We start from the raw sequence: 26,449 nt of genomic DNA, 5'->3' as shown, positions 1-26,449 counted from the left end.
AGGCTGGGGGGAGAACAGGTACTCTGATTCACTGCTGGTGGAGTTGGTCAGGAGGGAACTGGCAAAATGAATTATGGTACCGCCATAAAAGAAAATAGTATGCAGCTGTGATGACACAGAAAATGATCCTGGCTTGAGAAAAGCTAGGTGCAGTATAGTACAGTATATAGAACATGTTACCATTTGTATATAAAAGCAGAAAAATAAGAATATATATTATAGTTTTCTTTGAGGCATGTGACTGCTGCCTATTCAAAAAGTTAAAGAAATGAGCTAACTTCCTTGGCAGATTAAGAAACTCAAGACATTTCTGGCTCACCTACTTCACTGTTCTTATTTTTCCGATTTAATTCACAGGAATAGGAGACAACCATAGGAAATAGGGGAGCTGAAACTTGTAACTCCTCAGAGGTAACCCAAATAAAATGTCTAAATCAATGTGAAACTCAGGTCTGCATTTTCTTTTATTTTTTAAAGTAATTTCTGTCCTTTACAATGTATTCTCTCACACGTGTGTGCACTTGAACGCATGCACACACCCACACCCACACAATTTGAGATGGATAGAGAAACAAGGATAGCCTCCACACACAGGTTTTTACAAAGTTTAAAGTCAATTACATTTATGTGCTTTCAGTCATTACAGAAAGTACAGATATGATCCATTTAATGATTTATGTTCCTCAAACGGTTAAACACTGAGGATTTTCTATGAAAGACTATACATAAAAGCACTTTAGAAGCAAAGTACTGTTTCCTGCAAAAACCAACCTCAGGCATACATTTTGTGTTTACACATATTCCTTGAGAATATTACAGTGCATAAATTCATTCTGTAAAAAGATCTGGAAGATAATTTTCAAGAGACTCTTAAAGCATTGTGCTCTCAGATAAAAATCCTAAGTCAAAAGATTAGTTACTATGATAAGTTAAAACTGCATATATATATATATACACACGTTAGATATATACATATCTAACATATATATATGTTAGAGATCAGAAGAGGCTATAAAGAAATGTAAATAGTTGTGCTTAGGGAGTTTTTTTGGTAAAGTTGTTTTAATAATAAATAAAAACTTAAAAAATGTCTCAGTGGCGGATACAAAACAGACACAGAAATCAAGATTTCCTATGCTTGGCGTAGAGTTTAAAGGAGACCAACGATCTCCACATAAACCACACAGCATCTGACCATCCCGATTTGGGCAAATCGCTTACAGTCAGTCAGGCAAGGGGCCAGGGATAAAAGAACATAATCGCTCCCTCCATTAACATAAAGCATTATCCAGAGTTAGAGCCAGGATGAACCAACTAGCTAAAAGCATGCCTACCTTCCTTTAGAACTTTTAGACCAGATAGAAAGGTTGTCCTATTTCTATTGGGTTTTTATAAAAACCTACATGCTTGGTATCAGGACCACAACCTATTCTGTAGTTCCCCAGGTGAATGAAATATGTCCTGTTCTCTGTGAAACCCTAGGATAAGCATGATCCCCCAGTACCTTATGCTTTTTTCCGCCTCCACACATTAACTGCAAAGCTGTTGTTCTAGAAATACCATGGCAACTGTTTATAATGGTAAGAGAAAACCAAACCAAAGCCGTTGCCATCGAGTCGATTCCAATTCACAGTGACCCTACAGGATAGAGTAGAACCGCCCCGTAGGGTTTCCAATGCTGAAATCTATGGAAGTAGACTGCCACGTCTTTCTCCTGCAGAGCAACTGGTGGGTTCGAACCGCCGACCTTTTGGTTAGCAGCTGTACGCTTTAACCATTGTGCCACCAGGGCTCCTTTAATGATAGAGGACAAGGTATAATTTACATAGTAATATTAATGCTTGTAAGTAGGAAATCAACATCCTTTTATTTTCAGGCAGGTCAGTTTGCTCTTTTCAGCCTTTAGCTTTGAAGGACACGTGATCTTAATCAAAGTGAACTAGAAAAAGATAAAATAACAAGTGTCTGAATTAAAGTCTTTTGTACACTAGGTATAGATATCAGAAGAATTTCTTCCAATAGTTTCATATGTCTGTAACATAATGTGCTGGAATTCTTCAAATAAAATAATAAGAGTAATTTAAAATACATATTACACATTTGTAATTATGTTAAATCATTCAATAGTTTGTAGCATGTTAATGAAGTGAAATAGACATAAAAGGTAGTCCACATTCATGATGTTTGGAAGATAAAATTACTTCAGAAATCAACTAAAATCCTTGTTCATGTCCTAAGTATGGCCATTGTGATAAGACCTGAAAGAAAAATTGAAGAACAGTATAAGAAAGGCATTTTACAGAATCCTCCATTCAATAAGCAATTGTTTAGACCTCAACAAGCAAATCACATACCACATATAATCAGGCACTTGACCAAGAACTCAAAGTCAGTTTGAATTGAGTTGATATTTTACAGAAGAAATCCAATTTACAGCAAAGGGCAGTCACTGGATAGATTTAATTAAATCACTAATGTCTGGCCATAACTAATTTAACCATCAAATATACCTCCTACTTTATCTGGTCACACCAGCTATAATAATAGCAGACATGCCATTTCAAAGTGTCAGTAAAGCTGGCAGACTTCATCAACAAAAACATTCAAGAGCCTATTTGTATCCCAAGGCCTGAGGGCCACAAAGAGACAGTGGCATAGTATTCCTGCTTTGCTTGTCTCTTCTGAAGAGACTCCATACACAAAACCATAGAAGTCTAATAACACAAGAATATGCTAAGTCTGGAAACCCTGGTAGCGCAGTGGTTAAGAGCTATGGCTGCTGACCAAAAGGTTGGCACTTTGAATCCACCAGGCGCTCCTTGGAAACCCTATGGAGCAGTTCTATTCTGTCCTGTACTGCCGCTATGAGTCGGAATTGACTCGACGGCAAAGGCTTTTTTTGGTTTATGCTAAGTCCTAAAAGAGTGGTAAAAAAAAAAAATGAGTGATGAAAATTAATCACCTAGGACTCGGTAGTCCCAAAAGATGCCCCAAAGAGGTAAAAGCTGAGAGAAGCCTTAAGAGATGGAGGAAAGACATAGAAAAAAAAGAGATCAGATGGGGCAGTTACTTCAGGTGAGAGAATAGCAAGAGCAGGAACATGGAGGTGGGACGAGAACTCTAGAGGAGTTTTTTTCTTTTTTATAATCAAGGATTTATATAGGAAAGCAGCTCGATAAAACTGGCTCAGAGAGCCCTCAAACAGATTGCCCCCACACACACAAAAAACAACAAAACATTGCCATCGAGTCAATTCCAACTCATAGCAACCCTACAAGACAGAACAGGCCCATAGAGTTTCCAAGGAGCATCTGGTGGATTTAAACCACTGCCCTTTTGGTTAGCAGCCGAACTCTTACCCACTGTGCCACTAGGCCTCCTCAAACAGATTGCAGAAAGTATTAAATATTGAACAGCAGAGTTGTACTTCATTCTGTGGACTGTGGAGAGCCGCTCAAGGGTTCTGAGTGAGGAGTGGTGATGAAACCAAAATAGAATGGAAATCAATTGGACAACAACAGGTGGATGGTTTTGGTTGGGAAGGAATGGGAGGAAGAAGGGACACAGACAGAAGATAGGGAGACAATTTAGGAGCCATTTTGAAATTAAAGAAAAAAGAGCAAGCGAGCCAAGGAATACGGAGAAACACTGAAAAGAGTTGGCATCTATGAAGAGGTGAGCAGAAAGAGAATGTGAGGCAAGAATCACAAGCGAGCATTTCATTCATCACCACATTCCTAATCTTTGACCCACAGTAGGTACTGAAGAAATGTTTGTTCAAGTGAACTAATTAATTACAGTAAAACCTGCAAAAGCCAGAAGCTGTGTAAGGTGGAAACCTGTTAAAGAAGGAAAATACAAGTATTTTCCACTAACAGAGCAAAAGAAAAGTGGTAAGACTGTACCCTGTCAAAGGTGGAAAACTTGTGAGACCCAGAAAAACAAGGCAGTTCCATCAAGTTCCGGCTCTCACAGGTTGCACTGTGTAAAATTTCAAGCCATGATGACTGAAAGGAAAGACTGATTTAACAGGAAATGAGAAATCTGGTTCAAAGAGAAAGGTCCACCATGTTCACCTTTATCACTGTAGGCACTTTGTCTAACTGCTTCCTAGGATCAATTCCTAGAAGTAGAAATGCTGTATCATGGCATATACACAGTTTACATTTTATACATTTCACACCATTTTAAGTCCATAAAAGGAAAATGATTGAATACAGACAGTATGAAATACTAAATAAGATGAAAGAACTAAATGTGGGCCAAAAATTAAATCTTAAAAAGCACCTTACTTGAACATGCTTTTGAAGTAACCTGTATCTCAAAAAAAAAAAAAAAACCACCACCACACTACCACTGTCAACCCACACATACATTCGACTACCACTACCACCCAAATGCATCTTGAAAACACTTACCTAAAATGTAAGCAGCCACTAATTTCTGATTCACACTTAAGTGGAGGTAGAGAGGCACCAGCGATTCCACATCCCCCAGCGTAGGAAGCATCAGGGCTGCAATGCACACCACTCCCAGGAAGACAGTTAGTAAACTAGGGCCTGAGGAAACAGTTCTGTTTTCTGCAAAAATACAAAAATCCCTGAGCTTGCTTCTTGAAACAACTTAAGGCAAAAAAAAAAAAAAAGGTGGATGACATATACTGTCCACCACTCACCGGGATTCTGGCTTTCTCTCACTTCTCTGACCCCTTCCCCATCACCCCCATGTCTGCTGGACTGATCTGGAAGCCCATAACTTAACTGCTCCGAGTCATTACAGGATGGAATGTTGAAATGGCATTGTAAGATAGTGAGTCCCTACTGAAAAGAACAGTGGTCACCAACCTTTTTGCCCCCCCCACCCTAATCAGGAGAAAGTGTTGGAGCATGTATTATCGATGTATCCATATTTATAAATTATAAGCAGGACTACTGTACTATTATGCTTCATACAAAGCATACAAATAGATGTATAAAATAATACGCTAAAAAGAAATATAAATTGAAGTCTGGTATTTTCTTCCTGTAGTCCAATGGATTGCTGGCGTGTACCCCATTTTTGGAGATCACTATCTAGAAATATCTTAGATAGGTCTCCAGACAGGTTTGGTTCCATTTTTGAAAATGTTAAGGCACCGAAAAGATACCATTTGAGTGCTATACAGCTGCTGTGAAAATTCTTGCTCTCTGCGCTACCCCATTAACAGCAAAGAAGTTAAGAAAGCAGCAGAAACATTAGCTGGCAAATAAAGTTGCCATAAAATTGGTTATCAGGCCTGCTATTCTGCAGCTCTGGATGTTATGTGTAAAACATACATACCCGTATTTTTAAGAAACCCAATAACAACATTTTCCATGATATGGCTTTTCTCACTACTCTTCCTTTCATTAAAAGAATAGCCAACAGCCACACAAGCTTTGTGTTTTATTAAGGAAATAATGCTCTTCATTTTATTATTAAATGCAGCTTTTGTAAATTATTAATAACTTAATAATCACCAAAGCCTGACAGCTGGAAACAAATTCCAGTTTGATAGTGATTATTTCTTGTGATGAAGCAATACCACAAATACCTAAAGGAACAAATCTTATTTTAGCTAATAAATGAAGCACCTTTATGTTTGTTGCAAGAATGAATTTTCCAGGAAAACATTATGACAATTACAAGGCTCACTGCAAACCCACAATAAAGGTAATTTCAAGGAATATTTCATATTAAAAGAAATTTCCAAAACATTTGTATAAATGCTTGGAAGTTTTCAAAATGGAAAGAGCTTTTTTTCCTGGCACTACATGATCATTGTCAAAAATTTTACAAAGATCTAGAAAAAGGAAAGCTTCCTCTGTAATCTTATTTTCCCAAAGATAATGCTGTCAACAGCTTGGTACAGATCTTTACAGATTTTATAAATGCCCATACAAACATGAAAAATATATCTTTGCACAAATGGGACCGTATTATACATACTGTTCTATATATTTTTTGACTTAGAAATATATTCGAACTTCTTTCTATATAACCATCTTCTTTCAGTATACAACCATCTATCATTCTCTCAGATCCTGTTAAATGCCTGCTAGGTTTTCCATTTTAACAGATATTCATAATTTAACCGAAACCCAGTGGATGGGCTTCGGGGTCATTTTTAATTCTTTGTTATTATAAATAACAACAAAGAATGTAATTTTCTTAAGCCAGACGGCACAGACTCAAACATTCATAGCAGTTCATTAATAATGTAATTAAGACAAACCCACTAAGACACAGCTGTATCTTTTAAAACATCTTTTTAATAACCAGGGCTTTGGTATTTTGTGAAAGCCTTCTTAGTGGGTCTCTCTTAGCAATACTTCTGTTAAATGGAAAAAAGAAAAAAAACAGCAAACAAACAAAATACAAACTTGTATTTCTGTATGTGGACAAGGTCTGGAAAGTAACATGGAACACTTATATAAGCAGATTTGTTAAGATCATAGGTGCTCTTTCCTTTTTTGAAATTGTTACTGCTATGTCTTTTATACAATAAATTCAAGAAAAAAATTATCATTTTTACTGATACTCACTACATTTCAAATCCAAAATTTTCATGATTGGGCCTTCGACCATTTTCCAACTAACACTTATAATCTCACATCGTTGTACTTCTAATAATATGCTTTTGCTTAAATGTTTTCTAAGCTAAAGACTTGTAAAAATAGTGATATTTTAGAACCTTCCAGAAAAAAAAATTTCAGTTCATTTCCACATTTCTCTTCAGAAAAACGTGATGATAAGAGAAATCTTGAAGTTCCATATACTGGAAACTACAAATAATCTACTATTGTAGAAGTTAAAAACATTGCTATGTCAACATAGACTAAATCAGTCATCATTATACTCTCAAAGAAAACAACTCAATTTACTGCTACATTCCCAAAAACATTGGGGGTAAATACCCATAAACGGGACACGTTGGGCAGGACTGCCAATGGAGCTCTATTGTGTTATCGCCCTACTCTAGAAAGTGGCAATAGCCACAGCAGCCTTGTAGGCCAAAGAAAATCAATCCAATAGACCTTTCCCAGATGTGAAGTCCAGCCTTCCTAATTCAGTGCATTCAACACACATTTACTTGGGGCCAGGCACTGTACTAGGTGCTGAGGAAATAACAGTGAACAAGACAAGTAAGGTGCCTGCCTCCATGGAGCTCTCTGACATGAATGGCTTAGAGACTTTTTCTCAAAACAGAGACCACCACAGGACATGCCAATGTCAACCCTCATTTATCAATCTAATTTTACAATCAGAAGAATTCGCTAATATATTTTAGATACCAAAGGTTCATTGTAAAAATAAGAATAAAAAATCTCAATAGACACTGTAATTATTTAGTCCTTTTTTTTTTTAAGGATGATTTTCACCTGAATTCTAAGAAATTGAGAAATGCCGAGCATGTTCTTCCCTTTTGCACAGGCATTTGCAGACTTCATTATAATACTTTACACTTCATCTTTCTCGAGCTGCCCTTTGAAATCTTCTGTTCAGCTCTTTTATCATTTCTTCCATTTAGCAACTTTATATTCAAGAGCAAGTTTCAGGGTCTCTTCTGACATCCATTTTGGTCTTTTCTTTCTTTCTTGTCTTTTTAATGACCTTTTGTTTTCTTGATGTCATCCCACAGCTTGTCTGGTCTTCGGTCATTAGCGTTCAATGCGTCAAATCTGTTCTTGAGATGGTCTCTAAATTCAGGTGGGATATACTCAAGGTCGTATTTTGGCTCTCGTGGACTTGCTCTGATTTTCTTCAGTTTCAGCTTGAACTTGCATATGAGCAACTGATGGTCTGTTCCACAGTCGGCCCCTGGCCTTGTTCTGACTGATGATGTTGAGCTTTTCCATCATCTCTTTCCACAGAAGTAGTCAATTTGATTTCTGTGTGTTCCATCTGGTGAGGTCCATGTGTACAGTCATTGTTTATGTTGGTGAAAAAAGGTATTTCCAATGAATAGGTTGTTGGTCTTGCAAAATTCTATCATGTGAACACAGCGTCAGGATTGGAGGAAGACTCATTAACAACCTGCGTTATGCAGATGACACAACCTTGCTTGCTGAAAGTGAAGAGGACTTGGAGCACTTACTAATGAAGATCAAGGACCACAGCAGTCTTTATGGATTACACCTCAACATAAAGAAAACAAAAATCTTCACAGCTGGACCATTAAGCAACATCATGATAAACGAAGAAAAGATTGAAGTCGTCAAGGATTTCATTTTACTTGGATCCACAATCAACAGCCATGGAAGCAGCAGTCAAGAAATCAAAAGATGTATTTGCATTGGGCAAATCTGCTGCCAAAGACTTCTTTAAAGTGTTAAAAAGCAAAGATGTCACTTTGAGGACTAAGACACACCTGACCCAAGCCATGGTATTTTTAATCGCCTCATATGCGTACGAAAGCTGGACAATGAATAAAGAAGATGGAAGAATTGATGCATTTGAATTATGGTGTTGGCAAAGAATAGAACATACCATGGACTGCCAGAAGAATGAACAAATCTGTCTTGAAGAAGTACAACCAGAACGCTCCTTAGAAGCAAGTATGGCAAGACTACTTCTCACATACTTTGGACATGTTATCAGGAGGGACTGGTCCCTGGAGAAGGACATCATGCTTGGTAAAGTAGAGGGTCAGTGGAAAAGAGGAAGATTCTCAATGAGATGGGTTGACACAGTAGCTTCAACAGTGGGATAAACATGGAAACCATTGTGAGGATGGTGCAAGACTGAACAATTATTCATTCTGGTGTACATAGGGTTGCTATGAGTCAGAACTGACTCAACAGGGCACCTGACGACAACCTTATACACACATATAAACATATAATTACTCTTTATTACAACTGAACCTTAACCCTCATTATTCTTGGCTATTAAACCAATCTGTTTTTTTTTTTTGTTGTTGTTGTTAAATATAAGAATGAGCTCCAATGGCCACTTTATTTTAAATTATGAATTTAATGTCAAAACCAAATATTTATTATATCACCCTTCTTGTTCTAGAGGAGACATTTAAAAAGGGGAATCTTGAATTTTATAAATAGTCAACCTTGGAATATTGATCTGACTTCAAAATACATTTGACAAAGGTTCTCCTTTGGCTTCAAAGGATGAAAAGCTGATTTTGTCAGTTAATAACAGTCACTGAGAGGAAAACAATCTGCTAACTACTACCTAGGGCCTAGTCTTCTATATATTACTGGTGGTAAACTGTTAGCCCCAGGAAATCTGGGCCCTACCGACACGGATTGAGAAGACATTTGGCTAGAGTAAATCAGAGAGGCATTACTTCCTGTCTTATTAAAATAAACAGGCTACGACGAACAAACTGATGTGGATCTGCAAATTAATGTAATGACAAGGAGATTTAAAAAGATGCCTCAAATATAATGTTACAGTTTCAAGGACAGCTGCTATACCACATTCATATATCATTTTCAAAAGGTTTCCATGTTTTTCCATGGAAAATTTCATCTTCCTCCTTTTACGATACGGCTGGGGAGAGATAATGAGAAGTTAAGGGGGAGAGGGAATGACGTCCAAAGAGTTGAATATGAGGATAGTGTCAATGTTGAAAGAATATATCATAACACTTCTGAATATCTCAGCTGGAAGGAAATGAGGAATGGAGAGGGATTCAATTAATAGCCCATAGGGGATATTATAATCTACTTAGTTTAATTAACTTCAATTTTAATGAGATTTTTTTTTTTCAAAATAATATGAACACTAAGCTTGGTCTATTGCCAAACACAATCTCTCTCCTCCTTCAAACTAATTAAATGAGAAAGGATATAGGAAAGTCACAGAAACAAAAGTATGTAATTGCCAAATTGTACTGGCGTCATAGCATGGTGCCTTCATTCGCAGATTTTAAAATATACGTGTATTTAAAAGGCGATGGCAAGATTTGCGCCCTCTCCATATAGCCTAGTCCAGAGAGGGGTATTCCCTCCTCTGAAAGTCCAGCCCTAGGCCTCTTGCTCTATTTCAGGTACCTGATCTCTAGGTTCAGTCTTGAAGTGGTTGAATAGGTTGAGTAGGTTTAAAGTGGCAGATTATTTTTCTAGTAATTATCCTTAGCTCCCCGATTATTTTAAAGTCAGAAATATGTAAGACTTCAAAAGGGCTTTCAAAACAACCCCAAACTACCTGGTTGACACGACTGCTCAAAAAATAAACTTTCTGTTAAATGTTCCTTTATTCTTTTTTCCTCTTCTTCCTTTTGTTGTTCTTTTGCAGATGGGAGAAGAGTAGCAACAACCTCTTTCCTTCCTAAAGCCTTCCTCTGGCTTTGCTCGGAAACTTGGAGACGGAATTTGTCTATTACACCATAGTGACAGGATCGAACATCTCTATGACGAATCACACTGGAAACATCAAAAAAGAACAAATGTGCTTTAGGTTTCTGGGGGCCTGTCAATCAGAGGGCAGCAAGAGATTTTAATACAGTCAAATAATATTAACTGGTGACCCAATACTCAAGTAACAGGAATTTGCTAATGATGCTAAAAAAAAAAAATCATAGTATAACACCCCCACCCCAAAATGAGTAACTCTGAAATACTTGGTGAAAAGCACATACTCTAAAACAATAAAGATCTTAAGTTAAAGAGAAACAGTTAAAAAATTCCTTTTAGCAATGACGTTTTTTTCCCGGACATCTGTGTGCAGCAATATTTAGAAAATGTAAATATATGAAATTGTTTCTTCCCCACAAAAGTCTCAGAAATTTCTACTGTCATTTATTTTTCAAAGAATAAAACTCACCCTAGGCTTAAAATTGAATTCCATGCATGCAGGTAAAAATAAGCAATTGAATAAGGAATTAACCCACTATGATCAACGCAACAGAAAACTAACGATATACCTCTTCGTGGAAAAGAAAAAGTATAAAGCACTGGAATTTTTATTTGTGTTATATGCAATTCCATTTATTTTCCTTTGTTCTTACTCGAGGACGCAAAGCAGTTGGGTCAAAAGTAACAACACATTTATTTGGCAAGAGACGATTATTTCTTTGGAATAGTCCTTGCTTACTGCGTATTGACTGAAAATCAGAAGAAATGTGCATTGAGGTGGCGGATGTTTTGTTGTGTATATTTTCAACACAACAACAAAAATTTTTTTTACAAAGAAATGTGCAAAAAACATGTTCTCAAAGATACATCATCTTAGTGATGTAGTCAAAAGAAGACATCTGCTTCTTGTTCTCACGGAAGATCTACAGGAGTTCAATGTACTGAGTAGCTTAAATGAAGGGCGAGTCAAGAGCTCCATCTGGCCACCACTAGTTCTAAAGTGAAAATTAAATATGAACAGCTTGAAAAAACAATTATTTATCTGACACTCTAAGATGAAATTATCTGGAAGCACTTGGGTAACCTTTTACAGATGAGTAGTTACACACTTGCTTCCTGTTTGTATAGATTAACTTCCAGGCTTATTAGCTGAATCATTTCAGATGAATTTTTATTACCATTGTTCTTAGGAGTGTAGTAGTATTAGGTTCCCAAGTGTCCCTATAATAGCAGGATGTTCCAAAGAAAGCTAAATTCCCTATTACAGCTGGAGAAACTGAAGGGAATAAGTCACAGTTTTACTTTCAGAGATACACTTACTACAACTAGGAAGTAAAACAATGATGAAATGTTCCCACCCAGAAATATTAACACACATATTAGCTCCAGTATAATTAACCATTATGAAGTATTTGGTTGACTCGGTTAGAATCTCTTAGGAGCGTCTTAAAAAGAATTTTGGTAGACTTAAACTTCTTGCAAAAACCCCAAATATAATAAATGCCTATGTGGAAGCAGCTTCAAGAAAGGATCTTTTTCATGTTAAAAACATAAATATTAACACGCTTAAAACAGGTTACCAGGAAGTGATTTTGACTTACATATCCACACAACACTGAGGCTTTACTGCACCTGCAGCGTCAACGACAACATACTTATTTGGAGTAGTACACAAAACTGAAAGAAAAAGTCACAATGGCCATTAGTGTTTTCAAACAAAATTAGTTTCTACAAGTCTCAAATTAGTAGGGGACTAGTTAAAACCCTTAAAAAGAGAGCTTGGGAACTCACCTTTGAACTTTAAGGCAAACTCATAGGGATTGTATAGAGTCAACACTTGCTTGTGTGTTGACTGATCATCTGCATAAAATATCAGCTCCGTGGGAAACACAAAAACAGGAAGATTTCCTTCCACTAATTCTGCTTGTCTTTTTGGTTGATGCATTGGCACTGAACCCCCCTTGCTGCAGCTTCTGTTCTTACAGTCTCAAATCTATTCCAGACTTGTCTTAGCTTCAGTTAAAAACTCCAAAGCATTTTGGCAATCTAGAAAAAGAAGGAAAAGAGAAAGCAAAATACAATCGTGCTCATTTTCAGTACCCTACAGTCCTGCCATCAACTAGCATGCCTTCAGATAGGCCTCCAAATCAGGTAAACATGACTTTTGACTTTTCCTCTTGGCTTACACCTATACCTGTCAGCAAACTGTGCAAAAAAAAAAAAAAAATTTACATGTGCTCCTTTTCCATTCATGATTTCAACCTCTGATAAACTGCATACATACTCAAATAAAGGAATAAAGAAGGCTTTCTGCTTCAAATTAATCTGCCGTTCAAGGGCTGATGAGATGAAAAGAACATCACTATTTTTAAACCTTCAATTAAAAGAAAAAGAGTAGACTAAATTAAACATTGCCATGACTGAATTTTATGTGAGCCAATCACAATTCTTAAACAACAAAAAAGATAAAGCAAAATAAGTTTCCATGGTTTATGGGAGAAAAACATGAGACTCACTTTTCCATTCATTTCAACAATGCTCTATTTAGTGCCTTCTGGCAACATGGGTGGGAGAGTTGTTTAAACTTTTTTTCTACTGAAACCCAAAACAAGCTAAAGTACCTTGAAAGGAAGCCCAATATCCAAACTTGCTTTGTGTTTTCTATGAAAATTCTAAGTCAGTAAGTAGGCTTTGGCATGAGAGTGGCACACAGTACCCCCTCCTCTCCCACGTCAAATACACAGTCTAGGTGGGAGCCATTTTCCGCCAACTTCAGACGCTTTTTGGGGTTCCTTCTGAGCTTCTTGAATATGTTCCAAATAGCTGTTGCTGGCAGAAGTCTGACAAGTATGATGTTTCTGTTTACTTCTTGATCTAATTTTAATCAACAACATTCTTACTTAGCTAGCAACCCCAGTGGGTCTTTTTTTAAATAAAATGCAAAAGCTAAAACATACAAGCATAGAAAATGTCTGATTTTCATCCCGGTGGATCACACCTGTAAAATAGGCTTTTAAAAAAAAAAAAAGCCATTGCCGACTCACAGCGACCCCCAATAGGACAGAGTAGAACTGCCCCACAGGGCTTCCAAGGAGTAGCTGGTGGATTCGAACTGCCGACGTTTTGCTCCGCAGCCAAGCTCTTAACCACTGAGCCATCAGGGCTCTGCAAAATAAACTACAAACCATTTAATACTTGAAGTTCAGGTTTTTACACATTCAAAGAGAAATATAACAAATAAATTGTTTGATTTTACCAGCTATAGGAGTTCATGTGCTCTGATTCTGATGGAAGCTTCTCCACCTTTTATCAAATAGGATAACTACTGTACAATCACATATTCAAATTTTTATTCTTTTAAAGGGCCACATAAACCAGAGACTCCATCAGCCCGAGACTGGAAGAACTAGATGGTGCCTGGCTACCACCAATGACTGCCCTGACAGGGAGCACAACAAAAAATCCCTGATGGAGCAGGAGAAAAATGGGATGAAGACCTCAAATTCTAGTAAAAGAGACCAGACTTAATGGTCTGAGACTGGAGAGACCCCAGAGGTCGTGGTCCCTGGACCCTTTGTTAGCCCAAGATTAGAACCACTCTCGAAGCCAACTCTCCAGACAGGGACTGGACTGGACTATAAGATAGAAGGAAACCCTGGTGGTGTAGTGGTTAAATGCTACGGCTGCTAATCAAAGGGTCGGCAGTTTGAATCCACCAGGCGCTCCTTGGAAACTCTGTGGGGCAGTTCTACTCTGTCCTATAGGGTCGCTATGAGTCGGAATCGACTCGACAGCACTGGGTTTGGTTTTTGGTTTTTTTTATAAGATAGAAAATGATACTGATGAGGAGTGAGCTTCTTCACTCAGGTAGACACATGAGACTATGTGGGCAGCTCCTGTCTGGAGGTGAGATGAGAAGGCAGAGGGGGACAGGAGCTGGTTGAATGGAAATGGGAAATACAGGGTGGAGAGAAGGAGTGTGCTGTCACATTGTAGGGAGAGCAACTAAGGTCACATAAGAATGTGTGTCTAAGTTTTTGTATGAGAAACTGACTTGAATTGCAGACTCTCACTTAAAGCACAATAAAAAAAATTATTCTTTTCTTTCAGCTGAAGGAACTGAGGGAACTGACTGGAGCTATGTCAGAAGCTGAGCAGATACACAAAGATGAATAATGCCCAGGCCCTGCCCTTAAAAAAATGCGTTTACCTGAGGAGACAAAGTAAATAGTTAAGGTTCCTCAAGTATAATGCATAAAGTGCTAGGCTATTAGGCTATCAGAAGACTAAATGACTAATTCTACCTGGGAGAGAGGCCAAGCAATGACATTTGAGGTGGTCTTTGAAGAAATAAAGGTCACACAGGGATGTGTTGCTGGCCCAGGGAGGGTATTCAGACCAAGGGAACAGTATAAAGCAAGGCATAGAAAGGTGCAGACAAGGGGGAACGATGGGGAAGGTGCTAATCCACAGGCTGTAACAGACAACCATCTTACTTTTTATTCATAGGCATTACAGCATGTATGTAGTTCAGAACAGTGTTAGTCTTCTTTGCATTTTTTTAATGAGCTAAAAGGGCTTTTAGAGGTCATCTATGTCTATGGACATTTTTATGAGTAATGATAGCTAACATCTGTATAATTCATAATAGATTATAAACTTAAAAATTATATATATTGAATGATTTCTATATGTAAAGCTCTTAGAAAGCACTTACTATGGGCCAGGCAATGTTCTAAGTGTTTGCTATTATTATTATTAAGGATGAAGAGACCAGATTGAGCCAGAAAAAAAAAATCAGCAGGCCTACTGCTTCCTAGTCTAGTATTCTTTTCGCTACATCAAACTAAATTGGCCAGCACAATAAAATGAAATTAAAATTATTCTGAAAAGCATCTGATTAAATCTAATTTTGAGTCTCTAATGCTCTGAATATCTTTCTTTTGCTAAGAGCCATATGTTTCTGTTGGATACTGTACTTTCAGGAGTTTGATATATTATTTTTTTCAATAGAAAATAGGCTCTATAATTACTTTCTTAGGAAGCTTGATTATTATGAATAGAACATTCAAATTTGCCATCACCAAATAATATGTACCATGTCATTCTAAAACTGTTAAGATGAGAATTCAGCCTATGATAAAATGTGGTAGCTCTGAGTAATATATGCATTATTCAATAAACGTTGATATAACCAGGTGTCCATCTAGAAAAAAAAAAGTTGAATTTACTGTTCATGCCTTATAAGAAGATAAATTCCAAAGGGATCAAAACTTTAAATGTAAAAAATAAAACCTTTTTTTTAAATAATCTCAGAGTTTAAGGTTCTTCTAACAATGATATAAGACTAGAAACCATAAAATATTGATACATAATTTTAAAAGAAAAAAATTTTAATTCTGCATGGCAGAAAACTTTATAAGCAAAACTGAAAGAATATTTGCAACTCATATCATAGGCAGTATCTAATTTCCCTATATATAAAGATAAATTACCAATCATTAAGAAAAAGTCCACCAACTCAATATACATGTAAGCAAATATGAACATTTTTAGAAAAGAACATACCAATTGTTCCTAAACTTATAAAAAGGATGTTTAACGTCATTCACCATAAGGGAAATGCAAACTAAAGCTACAATGAAATACAATTTTACCTGTCAGGTGAACAAAAGCAAAGTCAAAAAGTTTGATAGCACATGGTGGGAGCAATCAGATGAGTTCTTACATTGCTGGTGGGGCTGTGAATTGGCACAACCACTATACTTCGCAAAAATAAATGCACATACTTTCTGATCCAGCGATTCTACTTCTAGGAATTTACCCAACAATATGGATATGTGAACTCATGTGTGTAAAAATCATGTATATAAAAAGGTTTTCTTTGCAGCACTGAGGATTAAATATTTTATGTGAAGCACATAGAACAAAGCTTGGCACTCAATAAGAGCTAGTTGTTGTTGTACATAGCAAAAGATTGGAAATAGCACAAATGTCCATTAATAGGGGGTTCATTAAATACAGTATGGTGTATCCATTCATTGGGATACCAGATATCTGTCAAAAAGAAAGAGGAAGTTCTCTGGGCAGTACAGATATGGTATAGTGCTGAGAAAAGCAAGGTACAATGCAGGGTATAGAATATGCTACTATTTGTAGGCAAAAGAGAGATAAAAGAATATGTAAACCTATTTTCTTGGATACGGGTAAAATATCTCTGGAAGGATACCCAAGAAACCAACAACATTGGTTGCCTATGGAGAGAGAACTGCGTGCCGGCAACAGGGGTGGGAGGGAAATTTTCTCTGAATAGCCTTTTGTATCTTTTGAATTCTGAACCCAGTAAACACCTATTCAAGAGAGTCCAATTAAGCAACTCTATTAGGGTCTAATTTGAAAAAGATGCCAATTTTGAAACACAGGAGGGAATTTAGAACAATGTGTGAAAAATCTCTGTTAATTAACTTCTCATCTAACCAGACATTGAAAACCTTCAACTATGTGTTAAAGAGAATGAGTTCAACAATTTAAAATAATTTTACATGCAATAGAAACTCATTACAATGAGAAAACCCAAGGTAGGAAAATGTCTAACCCCAATTCAACTTTCTGTGATAAAGGAGTGTGAGATAGTTTGTAAATCTGGCTACAGAAGTCAAAATTAACCACACAAAACAAGTGTTAAAACTCTTGGTTGAAACTTTAAGAGAGGAGAGGTTTGTCCATACAGGCAAGAGTAGAAACTTTACTGGCTTTGAATGATGGCTTCATAGAAATTCCTATTCTTTTTATTTTGAAATTTTCACTTTAGGATTTGAATATGAACACAGTTTCCCATGAATCAAGAATAAGCTGTCAATCTCCTTGTCACCATTTGTTATGGATTGAATTTTGCCCCCCAAAATTATTTCGGTAACCCCCGTTTTGAAATAGGGATTTTCTTTTTGTTATGTTAATGTGGTCATGCTCATGCAGGGTGGGTTCTAAATCTAATCACTTCTGGGGTATAGAAAGAACAGAATCAACAGACACACACACGGGAAGACAGCTACCATGTGAGGATCATCTACAAGCCAAAGAACCAAGGAACACCCGCGCCTACCAACGAGGAAGGAATCCACACAGCAGAGACCCTGATTTGGACTTTTAGCCTCCACTCCACAACTATGAGAAAATTAATTTCTGTTCTTTAAAGCCACCCACTTGTGGTATTTGTGCTACGGCAGCACTAGCTAACTAACTAAGACACCATTAAAGAAGTGTTTAATCATTTTGAGCAGCTTATTGTTATTTCTTTTCATAGCCCCTGTCCCCATTTGTCACCTATCTTGGCTAAGATTATAAGTTGCCTTCTAAACTGCAGCCAGTGGAAATTCAGGAGGAATTAGCATCAGGTCACCAGAGCAATATCAGCAATGCTGCCAACAAACATAATGCAGCATAACACCTGCCTTTAATTGATGGGTTTCTGGAGGCAAAGGCGTTCACTTTTCTCCAGTCCATATTGCCAAATGATCAAGTGCAAAAATCCTGGGGAGAGATTATATGCTAAGCTGGTAAAACCTTACTGCAAAATCAGTTTATGAGGTTGCTTTCCAAAAGTTAAGTACCTATAAAGACAAAGAATGTCGGCTCCCGACACCTTTCATTTTACCAGTGAGGAAAGTCAGCCCAGGATGGCCAAGTGACATACCCAAGGTTATACAGCACAGGGTACTGGTAGCAGAAGTCTGGTCTCTGGCCTCACAATTCCTTATACAGTACTCATCTCCTCTGACTCCCAATTCACAAGTCCTGCCTCCCTGATGACTGACATTCGTGCCCTCACCTCTAGAAAATGTCCCTGCTTTTCAAGTTCTCAAAGGATGATCCAAAATGCAAGTCACCAACAAGTATGCACTGTCTTGATTCATGTCTTTCCTTTTCTGTTTTGTAACAAAAAAATTAAGAGACTATTTCACAGTTTCATTAAGGTGTACACACCTGGTGATAATATAGTAACTATGGCTGTCAGTAGTCATTAAAAAATAAAAACACTGATGTTGAGTTGAATCCTGACTCATAGCGACCCTACAGGACAGAGTAGAACTGCCCCATGGGAGTTCCAAGGCTGTAATCTTTACGAAAGCAGACTGCCCCATCTTTTTCCTTTGGAGTGGGTTGGTGGGTTTGAACTGCAAACCTTTCAGTTAGCTGCTGAGTCCTTAACCACGTAGCCACCAGAGCTCCGACTATTTAGTAGGGCATAAATAACCAAGGCTGGTCCCATTCTTCATCTCTGCACATCCAAATTTTACAACTTCTTCAAGCCTAGTTCATGTTCCACCTCTACGCAGCCTTCCTCAACCTGGTCTACACAAACCTCACCAATTTCATTATATTATTTTAATATTTACTGTATGGGTTGGTTATTTTGACATTTATTTTGTGTGGATTAATTCCGATTCCCCAATAAGTTTTCAGGCATAATGCCATATATATATATATATATACACACATATATATAGTTCGTTTCTTTTTTTCACCTCAAAAGGAGTACTCAGCAGGCACTAAGCTTCTCAACTAACCTACAGGTGTCTACGAAATACCATCTCCTCCACAGGAGAACATTCCTTCCCATAGCTGAACACCCTTTGACTGGAAAAGAGAGGCAAAGGATGCCAATGCGGAGGAACAGTAAATCTTAGGTGGCTGCTTGCCATGGGGAAGAGGAGAGCAGAGATCATTGGCACTCCCACCCGCGGCCCCCTCCATCCCTCCCGTCTCCCCCTCATCTCCCCGGTCTTACAGAGAAACAGGGCAGCTTGCAGCTGGGTGGGAGCTGGTGACACAGGAAACTGCCTTGTCCTTTTCCTCTGTACCAAATGCACACAGGCAGAATCGTGAGTGACATTCGAAAGGAAACCTAATGAGTGCACACCACCACCTTGTGACCACTTTGCAAACTACTCCACAAAGAGAGGCATAAACAGACTGACATTTTCACACTGGCTTTTCATTGCCACTCAGGGGAGACGAGTGCCCCAAAGTGTGATTATTTTCTTTTTCCTCATTTTGGATTGAACAGAAACAAAAAGATAAAAAAGGTAAGAGTGTGAGATAAATAGGGGAGTTTCAGTATCTTTCACCACCACGGATTCAAAACTTGGGGACTGTTAAATAGCATAGAAACCACTTTAAAAGTGCATTGTTATTTACTCTGGTAGACATTCGTTGTTTTCTGCTGTTGAGTGGATTCCAATTCACAGGGACCCCATGTGACAGAGTAGAACTGCCCCACAGGGTTTTCTAGGCTGTAATCTTTAAGGATGTAGGTCACCAGGTCTTTTTCCCGCAGAACCACTGCTAGGTTGGAACCACTGTCGTTTCAGCGAGGGGCCAGGGCTCCTTGGTAGACATTTACCCTTCCTTTTTTTTTTTTTTCTTTTTGGAAAAAGGAGTCCTGGTGGCACAGCAGTTAAAGCGTTCAGCTGCTAACCAAAAGGTCAGCAGTTCGAACCCACCAGCTGCTCCACAGAAGAAATATGTGGCAGTCTGCTTCTATAAAGATTACAGCCTTGGAAACCCTATGGGGAAGCTCTACTCTGTCCTGTAGGGTCGTTTTGAGTCCTTCCAAATTGACCCAACAGCAACTGGTTTGGTTTGCTTCTTTTGTTTTTGGAAAGAGGAGTCCCTGGGTGGCACAAATGGTTAGATGCTCAGCTACCAACCGAAAGGCTGGCAATTTGAAGCCACCCAGAGGCACCTCAGAAGAAAGGCCTGGCAATCTTCTTCTGAAAGGTCACAGCCACGAAAACCCTGTACAGTGCAGTTATACTCCAACACACATGGGGTCGCATGAGTTGGAACCGACACAACAGACACTGGCGGTGGTGGTTTTTTGGAAAGGGGAAGCTCCAAGAAGGTCCTTGAGGATTCTTGCACTTAAGTGGTTCAAAGTTTGAAAACAGTTATGGATAATTCTAAAAACAGCCTTCCCCAGAAACCAGTGACCCATCTGCTTAGTTACAGTGTACTAGCTACTACCTGTCCCTCTTTACACTGATAGAGCTCCCAGCTCCAACTTCAGGCCACCCCCTTTTATCTGGGCACGGGAGTTATCTCCCTCCTCCATACTGGGTGCAGCACTTGTCAGTGACAAACTAAACACGAAACAATTACAAGCAAGTTCTTCCGCTTTAGTCTCACTGGCATTAAAACCTGTTTTATCCTTCCCACTTCATAAACTCTGATCTGCCTCTTTAAATTTATAGTACCGTCTACTAGGATTTTTAATGGCTGGTATGTTCTTAAGGAGCCTGGTAGCACTGTAGTTAAGTGCTTGGCTGCTATCCAAAAGATCAGTGGTTCAAACCCACCAGCTGCTCTGTGGGAGAAAGATGTGGCAGTCTGCTTTCGTAAAGGTCACAGCCTTGGAAACCCTACTGGGCAGTTCTACTCTGTCTTATAGGGTCTCTACGAGTTTTTTGGTTTACGAGCCAGAATTGACTCAAAGGCAGTGGGTTTGCTTTGGTTCGGTATGATCTTAAAGTCAACTCTTTTACAAGTGATGTTATAATAGTCACTTAATATTCATTATATCCATTGCTTCTTATTAGGCAATTTTGTTTTTATACCATTTGTAGGTTTTTGGTATAAATTGATAGCTTCCTAATGGAATTGAGTATTCTAGATGATATACAGTGATAGGCTACACCATATTCAAGATATAAAAGTTGAGTAGTGTACATTTTAAAATAAAAAATTAAGAATCCCTTAGTAATGTCTTTTTAAAAACATTTCATATTCTGATTCACAATGACTACTTCCAGAGAGATGAGCTGAAAGTAAGGAGCGATGGGGTAGGGTGCTAGATTTTTCTCATTATAAGCTTTACTGAACTATCTGAATTTTTTTAGCTGTATGCTTTATTACTTGGATAAAAAAATGCATCAAAACTTTACAAAAATCTAAGTTATGACATCTTTACCCCATTTACCGAAAATAATAGGGACTCTTAAAACCTCCAGGCCTCTATTAATTGGCTACTCTCCACAGCTGTAAAGAAATGAAACTGAAATTCAAAAGGCTCATACAGATGTACTTTGAGATAGTGAGGTACCTTTATTAATGAAATACTTTTTTTTAATTTTCATTTTCTTTTATACTAGTGATTTCCCATCCTTGTTTTACATCATAATATGTCCTTAGTTACTCTGAGATGTAAGAAAGTAAACAGCCTGCCTTAACAAAGAGGAGTTTGCAGTCCTGGTGGAGTGGAGGGTGAATTCCAGGAAAAGGGAAGGGTCTGTGTAAAGGCATGAAAGGGACTCTAAAAAATGAGCTTTGGCAATGCAGATGGTTAAAAAAAAAATAGCATGGTAGTTTTTGTTTTTTGCTTTTTTTTAACCATCTGCATTGCCAAAGCTCATTTTTTCTTATAGTGGGGAGTGGTGAAAGATTCAATCTGGGAAGGTAAATTGGAGGCAGGTTGTGAAAGGTCTTTGTAAGCCAAGTTTGGGGGTTTAGACTTGATTCTGTATCTGTATGTCAGTGGTTCTCAAGGTGCGGTCCTGGACCAGCAGCAGCAGCTTCACCTGGGAACTTGTTAGAAAGGCAAATTCTCCATTCCCACCCCAGACTTCCTGAATCAGAAATTCTGGGAGTGGGGCCCCATCTGTGTTTTAACAAACCCTTCAGGGGATTCTGGTGCACACAAAACTTTGAGAATCCCTGCTGTAGGCAATGGGAAACCTCTGAAGGATTTTAAGTAGATGAGGTGCCACTGTTTTTCCTGCTAGACCAATCAAGTACAGCTCCTGACATCAGAGGAATTAGAATACAAAAAAAGTAGTAACTGCTGGATGTATGTGGAAGGAGAGATGGTGAGGGCCTACAGAAAGGCAGTAGGGATGGAAACAGATTTTAGAGATGTTTTAAAAGTGACCTGAGTTCAATAAGGTGATGTACCTATACAAAAGGTGTGACTGAAGTGTTTTTCATATAAAAGAAAGTGGTAATCTTGTCAAATATATCAACTGCTAGCTAGGTGCTTGAAGAAAGAAATGATCTGCATAGGCCCTAGAAAAAAGGGAAGTCAAGCACAATCTCTGTGTTCCCATATTGCCAAGAACCAGTCCCCTGGTCTGCTTGGAGGTTCTATTTCTCACTGTAAATTAGCAAACTGGCATTCATATTAACATATAACTCTTTGGTGAATTTGATTACTGTGAGTCACAAGGATGACTGATAATTTCCAGATATGCTGACAAAGTTAGATATCTAACTCTGTCCTATAGGGTCCCTTTGACAGCAATGGGTTTTATGGGTAACCCTGAAAGGCTGAAATCCAGACATTGGTTCTGGTGATCTAACGAAGGTACTCGTACAGTGAGACCCTGCTAGAGTTTTCCCCTTTTCATTCTCATTTCATCACTAATCACATGGCTCACTTAAATTCAGCAACAAGTTGGAATGAGTGTAAGAATCAGATCTTGTACAATGCTCTCACAGTCAGGTAGTGTTCACGGTACTTGTAATTTTTTGAAGGCAGGATTTAGCTGAGGTGATCTTCAATTTCCTGATGGAGGAGACAGAGAGATAAGTATAGGTCAACCTATATGGCTAAATTTACCTAGTGAGAATTTTGCAGGGTACAAGTCCTATTCCTGTTACAACTCCGGACCTTGTTATTTTCTGGATGTTCTTTTAGTTGAAACCAGTATCCTGGCTTACGTGACCAATTTATTTTGTGCAAGAATAGTTTCCAATCAAAATCAGAATTGTTTTTACCATACGACCCAGCAATCCGTCCTAGGTATATACCCAGAAGAAGGAATGCAAACAGAAACCTGTACACCAATGTTCATTGCAGCACTCTTCACAACAGCCAAAGGGTAGAAACCAAAATGTCCATCAACAGCTGAATGGATATATGCACAAAATGGAATACTACTCAGCCACAAAGATGGATGAACCTTGAAAACATCATCCTGAGCAAAATCAGTCAGTCGCAAAAGGGCAAATATTGTATGATCTCACTTATATGAAATAAGCAAATATACAGAAACTAAAGATTACTAGTGATTACTAGGGGTAGAAGGGAGAGGGAAAAGGGGAGTTTTTGCCAAAGGGGCATTGAATTTATGACAATGGTCGTGGAAAGATTGGGAAAAGGATAGCGAGTATGGTTGCACAATTTGAAGAATGTAATCAACGTCACCGAATCGTACATGTAGAAATTGAGATGGCGTATGTTTTGTTATATATATTTCATCGCAAGGAAATTTTTTAAAACAACATTGTTTTCTGGAATTTGAGAGCTATAGGGGACCTTAGAGGTTAAAACAAAACCTTTGTATTATAGATGAGGAAACTGAGGGTCTCAAAGAAGAAATCACTTAATGTATCTATTGGAAGGCGAGGTTCTCCAGAATACTGTAAGGTAGCAGAGCAACACTGATAATCTACTCCTTTGTTAAGTTTTAGACAAGATTTAAGATTTCTCTATTTTCCACCTTAAGGTTTGTTTAAAACAGAAAAGTAGTAGCAATTTGCTTACTTTATTAGGCTACTAGGGGATGGGGTAGGTGTTCTCATAGTTTCTTAATTGTTTTATGTTTTCAGAAATTGGAGTTAAGGTAAAAGCCTATCAGAAAAAATATCAAAATTCTGGGAAGAAAATATGCATTAACAATTTAAGGGGGAAACATATGCATTATGTTACAAGCTATTTGTTCTATTTTCTATCTTTACCTACAAAGGAATAACTTGATAATGAACAGTACCCATTTGCCACCACATTATATATTACATGTAAAGGAAATCTACCATAAGTACCCCTCACAGATTTGAAAGACTGCAAGTTTTCAAATATCCTGATATTTGAGTAAACATCTGTTATTTCTGAGAATTCTAAAAATGCTTCAAAAACTAGTTTAACCTTGCATCCTGTTTGGGTATGAAGATGTGAGCAACTTGAAAGACACAGTTGGCCATTTCCTGTTCTCCAAAACTCCCACTGCTATATACCAGATATACATGTAATCTAAAAGTGAGTATCCAGTCCCTATTCAATATTTTGTATCTAATATTTGATAGGCAAAGAGATTTCCCAGCACTTGGAGGAAATGTGGACAAGATTTTTATCACCAAGAATATATTAAAGCCCATGTGTGTCCTGTCTGAAAAAGTCGACTTTTCCCCTCTGGAACTCACATTATTAAAATCGCACTGCATTCCAAAAGAACAGGATTACTTTTGGGGCAAGATCCAACGGACCTACATTTTCAGGTTTGCACTTCCTCTTATTTCCCCCAGAGATCAAGGATCCGCGACCATTTTCAGTTGATATTTGCCCTCTTGCACCCCTGATCTGAGGCTCCTCCGATTGTACCGGGCAGAATGGTACTTCATCCCGGAGAGGCCAGATGTCAGAGTATAGATTAAAGGCTGGGGTGGGGGGCTGGTGGAGGCGTATGAAACTGTCTGTCCCAAGACTTCAGCTCCACCAGATTGGGGCCCAGCCTTCCAGCCCTCTTCCCCACACGGGCCGGCTCCGTGAGAAACCGGTCATGTGAGCCTGTTTACAGCGATCAGCTGGTGCAGCCATCAGGATCCGTGCGGAGGTCCAGGGAGCTGGGAGGATTCAGGCTCCCTACCCCCTGACACCCCCCTAAGCCCCCATCCCAATCTTACAAAGCGTTCGCCCGCCCTCCCTGCCTCTGCCTCTCCACCCCACTGCCATGTCCCTCCAGACAGAGCGCAGAACCCAAGCTATCCCGGGGCGCCTTGCTCCCGCCCCGCGGATTCCCTTCCATTTGCTAGCTGGGGAGACCGGCTGGGCTGGAGGGCGGAGGAGGAAGGGCAAGGACGGTGTCACCCCAAACAGGCAGGCAACCTCCCTCCCCAGCCCTGCTTGCAACGTCCGCCCAAGAGTTGTCCCTGGAGCGGGATCCCAGGGCAACCGAACTCCGCTGGGCGGCCACCGAGAGGAGCTCAGCAGGGGCGAGCCCCACGCCAGCGGACAGCGGGCGCTGACAGTCAGAGACAGGCAGCCGGGACCCCGCCGTCTGCCCCCGCCGCCGCCGCCCGCGCCGGCAGCCGCTGTCAGCCCGCGCGAGCCGGGGCTGGCGCCGGGGCAGCCCTTGCCGCGTCTCTCCGCAACGGAACTTCCACGTCTGCCCCAAGTCGGAGGAAGTGGGTGACGGGACAGTGGGGGACTCTCACCTCAGCAACACCGGCTCCTCGGAAAGCAGCTACGACTGCTCCTCCGGTCCTTTGTCAGCGTCTCTAGGCTGCACTGCCTGCTGGGATACCGGAGGACTCAAATGCCACCGCTCTCCGCCCTCGAAGATGAGCTGTGGTGGGAAGAGGGGGAAGGGGTGGAGCCGGGGGCGGGACTGGAGCCGGGGCGGAGCAGGGGGCGGGACCTTATTATTGCCACCTGGCCTGGGGGGATTCTTCTCTGTCATCTGATCTCCACTCCCTTACCTCCGCCCCTTGAGGAGACTGGAGATTACTCACAAAGGGTCCTTTCTCTTTGTACTTGGTAGGAGTTCTCCCTTGACTCCTCCCCTGTCTCCCTACACTAATACACACACACAGTCACACACACATAGACGAACACACATCCAATGAGTACCCAAGGCTAGTTGATTCTACCTGAGACTTGGTTATTGACCACCTTTCTTCACTCCATCCTCAGCACTCCAGACTGTCTAGGCCCTATTACTTTTGGCATGGACTCCTGCAATAGCCCTCTGATTGGATTCTCTCCTTCCACTCTTGCCTTTGTCTAAACCATCTTCCCGAGAACAGCCAGAGGAATCTAGCTAAGATGCCTATATGATCATGGTACTGCTCTGCTTGTTGTTATTATTTTTAGGTGCAGTCAAGTTGATTCCGACTCATAGCGACCCTATCTATGTACAACAGAAGGAAACATGCCTGGTCCCGCACCATCTTCACAATCATTGCTATGTTTGAGCCCATTGTTACAGCCACTGTGTCAATCCATCTCTTTGAAGGTCTTCCTCTTTTTCACTGACCGTCTACCAAGCATGAAGTCCTTCTCCCGGGACTGCTCCCTTCTGATAACATGTCCAAAGTACCTTCTAAGGAGCATTCTGGAT

The 26,449-nt window shown here is 39.3% G+C and overlaps 2 protein-coding genes across 6 annotated transcripts in view; one reads left to right on the top strand and one right to left on the bottom strand.

Annotated features, from left to right (window-relative positions):
- LOC126068991 (P2R1A-PPP2R2A-interacting phosphatase regulator 1-like) overlaps positions 1-26,449 on the top strand; it is a 147,030-nt gene that overhangs the window by 68,266 nt on the left and 52,315 nt on the right. Inside the window, exon 6 of one of the 3 annotated variants that reach the window (XM_049871828.1) lies at positions 13,701-14,957. The exons of the other annotated variants lie outside the window; for them this stretch is intronic. The gene's annotated coding sequence lies outside the window, so the exon portion shown is untranslated. Of the gene's footprint in view, positions 1-13,700; positions 14,958-26,449 lie in introns of those variants that run through there. 3 annotated transcript variants of the gene reach the window in all.
- Positions 1,976-25,645, bottom strand: MOSPD1 (motile sperm domain containing 1). 3 transcript variants are annotated; one of them, XM_049871819.1, is made up of 6 exons: positions 25,545-25,645; positions 12,129-12,383; positions 11,939-12,014; positions 10,189-10,406; positions 4,419-4,580; positions 1,976-2,258 (listed from the first exon to the last, which is right to left on the bottom strand). In XM_049871819.1, the coding sequence occupies exons 2-6, from the start codon at positions 12,280-12,282 to the stop codon at positions 2,227-2,229; spliced, it is 642 nt and encodes a 213-aa protein (XP_049727776.1). In that variant the 5' UTR covers positions 12,283-12,383; positions 25,545-25,645; the 3' UTR covers positions 1,976-2,226. The 3 variants fall into 3 exon arrangements, with proteins under 3 accessions (XP_049727776.1, XP_049727777.1, XP_049727778.1); XM_049871820.1 differs by lacking the exon at positions 25,545-25,645 and adding an exon at positions 22,769-23,243; XM_049871821.1 differs by lacking the exon at positions 25,545-25,645 and adding an exon at positions 22,828-23,243.

The sequence above is a fragment of the Elephas maximus genome, chromosome X (genome assembly GCF_024166365.1).
Source record: "Elephas maximus indicus isolate mEleMax1 chromosome X, mEleMax1 primary haplotype, whole genome shotgun sequence".
Classification (NCBI taxonomy): domain Eukaryota; kingdom Metazoa; phylum Chordata; class Mammalia; order Proboscidea; family Elephantidae; genus Elephas; species Elephas maximus.
The sequence above is the reverse complement of the archived record's forward strand: the minus strand, read 5'-3'. Positions and strand labels throughout refer to the sequence as shown.

What these genes read in the sequence shown, in the direction of transcription:
- MOSPD1 (XM_049871819.1), bottom strand. Translation starts at nt 12,282, where the DNA reads ATGCATCAACCAAAAAGACAAGCAGAATTAGTGGAAGGAAATCTTCCT. An exon ending in GTTTGCCTTAAAGTTCAAAG is followed by an intron (nt 12,015 to 12,128) that starts GTGAGTTCCCAA and finishes TTTTTCTTTCAG; the next exon opens with TTTTGTGTACTACTCCAAAT. An exon ending in AGTGGCTGCTTACATTTTAG is followed by an intron (nt 2,259 to 4,418) that starts GTAAGTGTTTTC and finishes TTTTTCTTTCAG; the next exon opens with GTCTTATCACAATGGCCATA.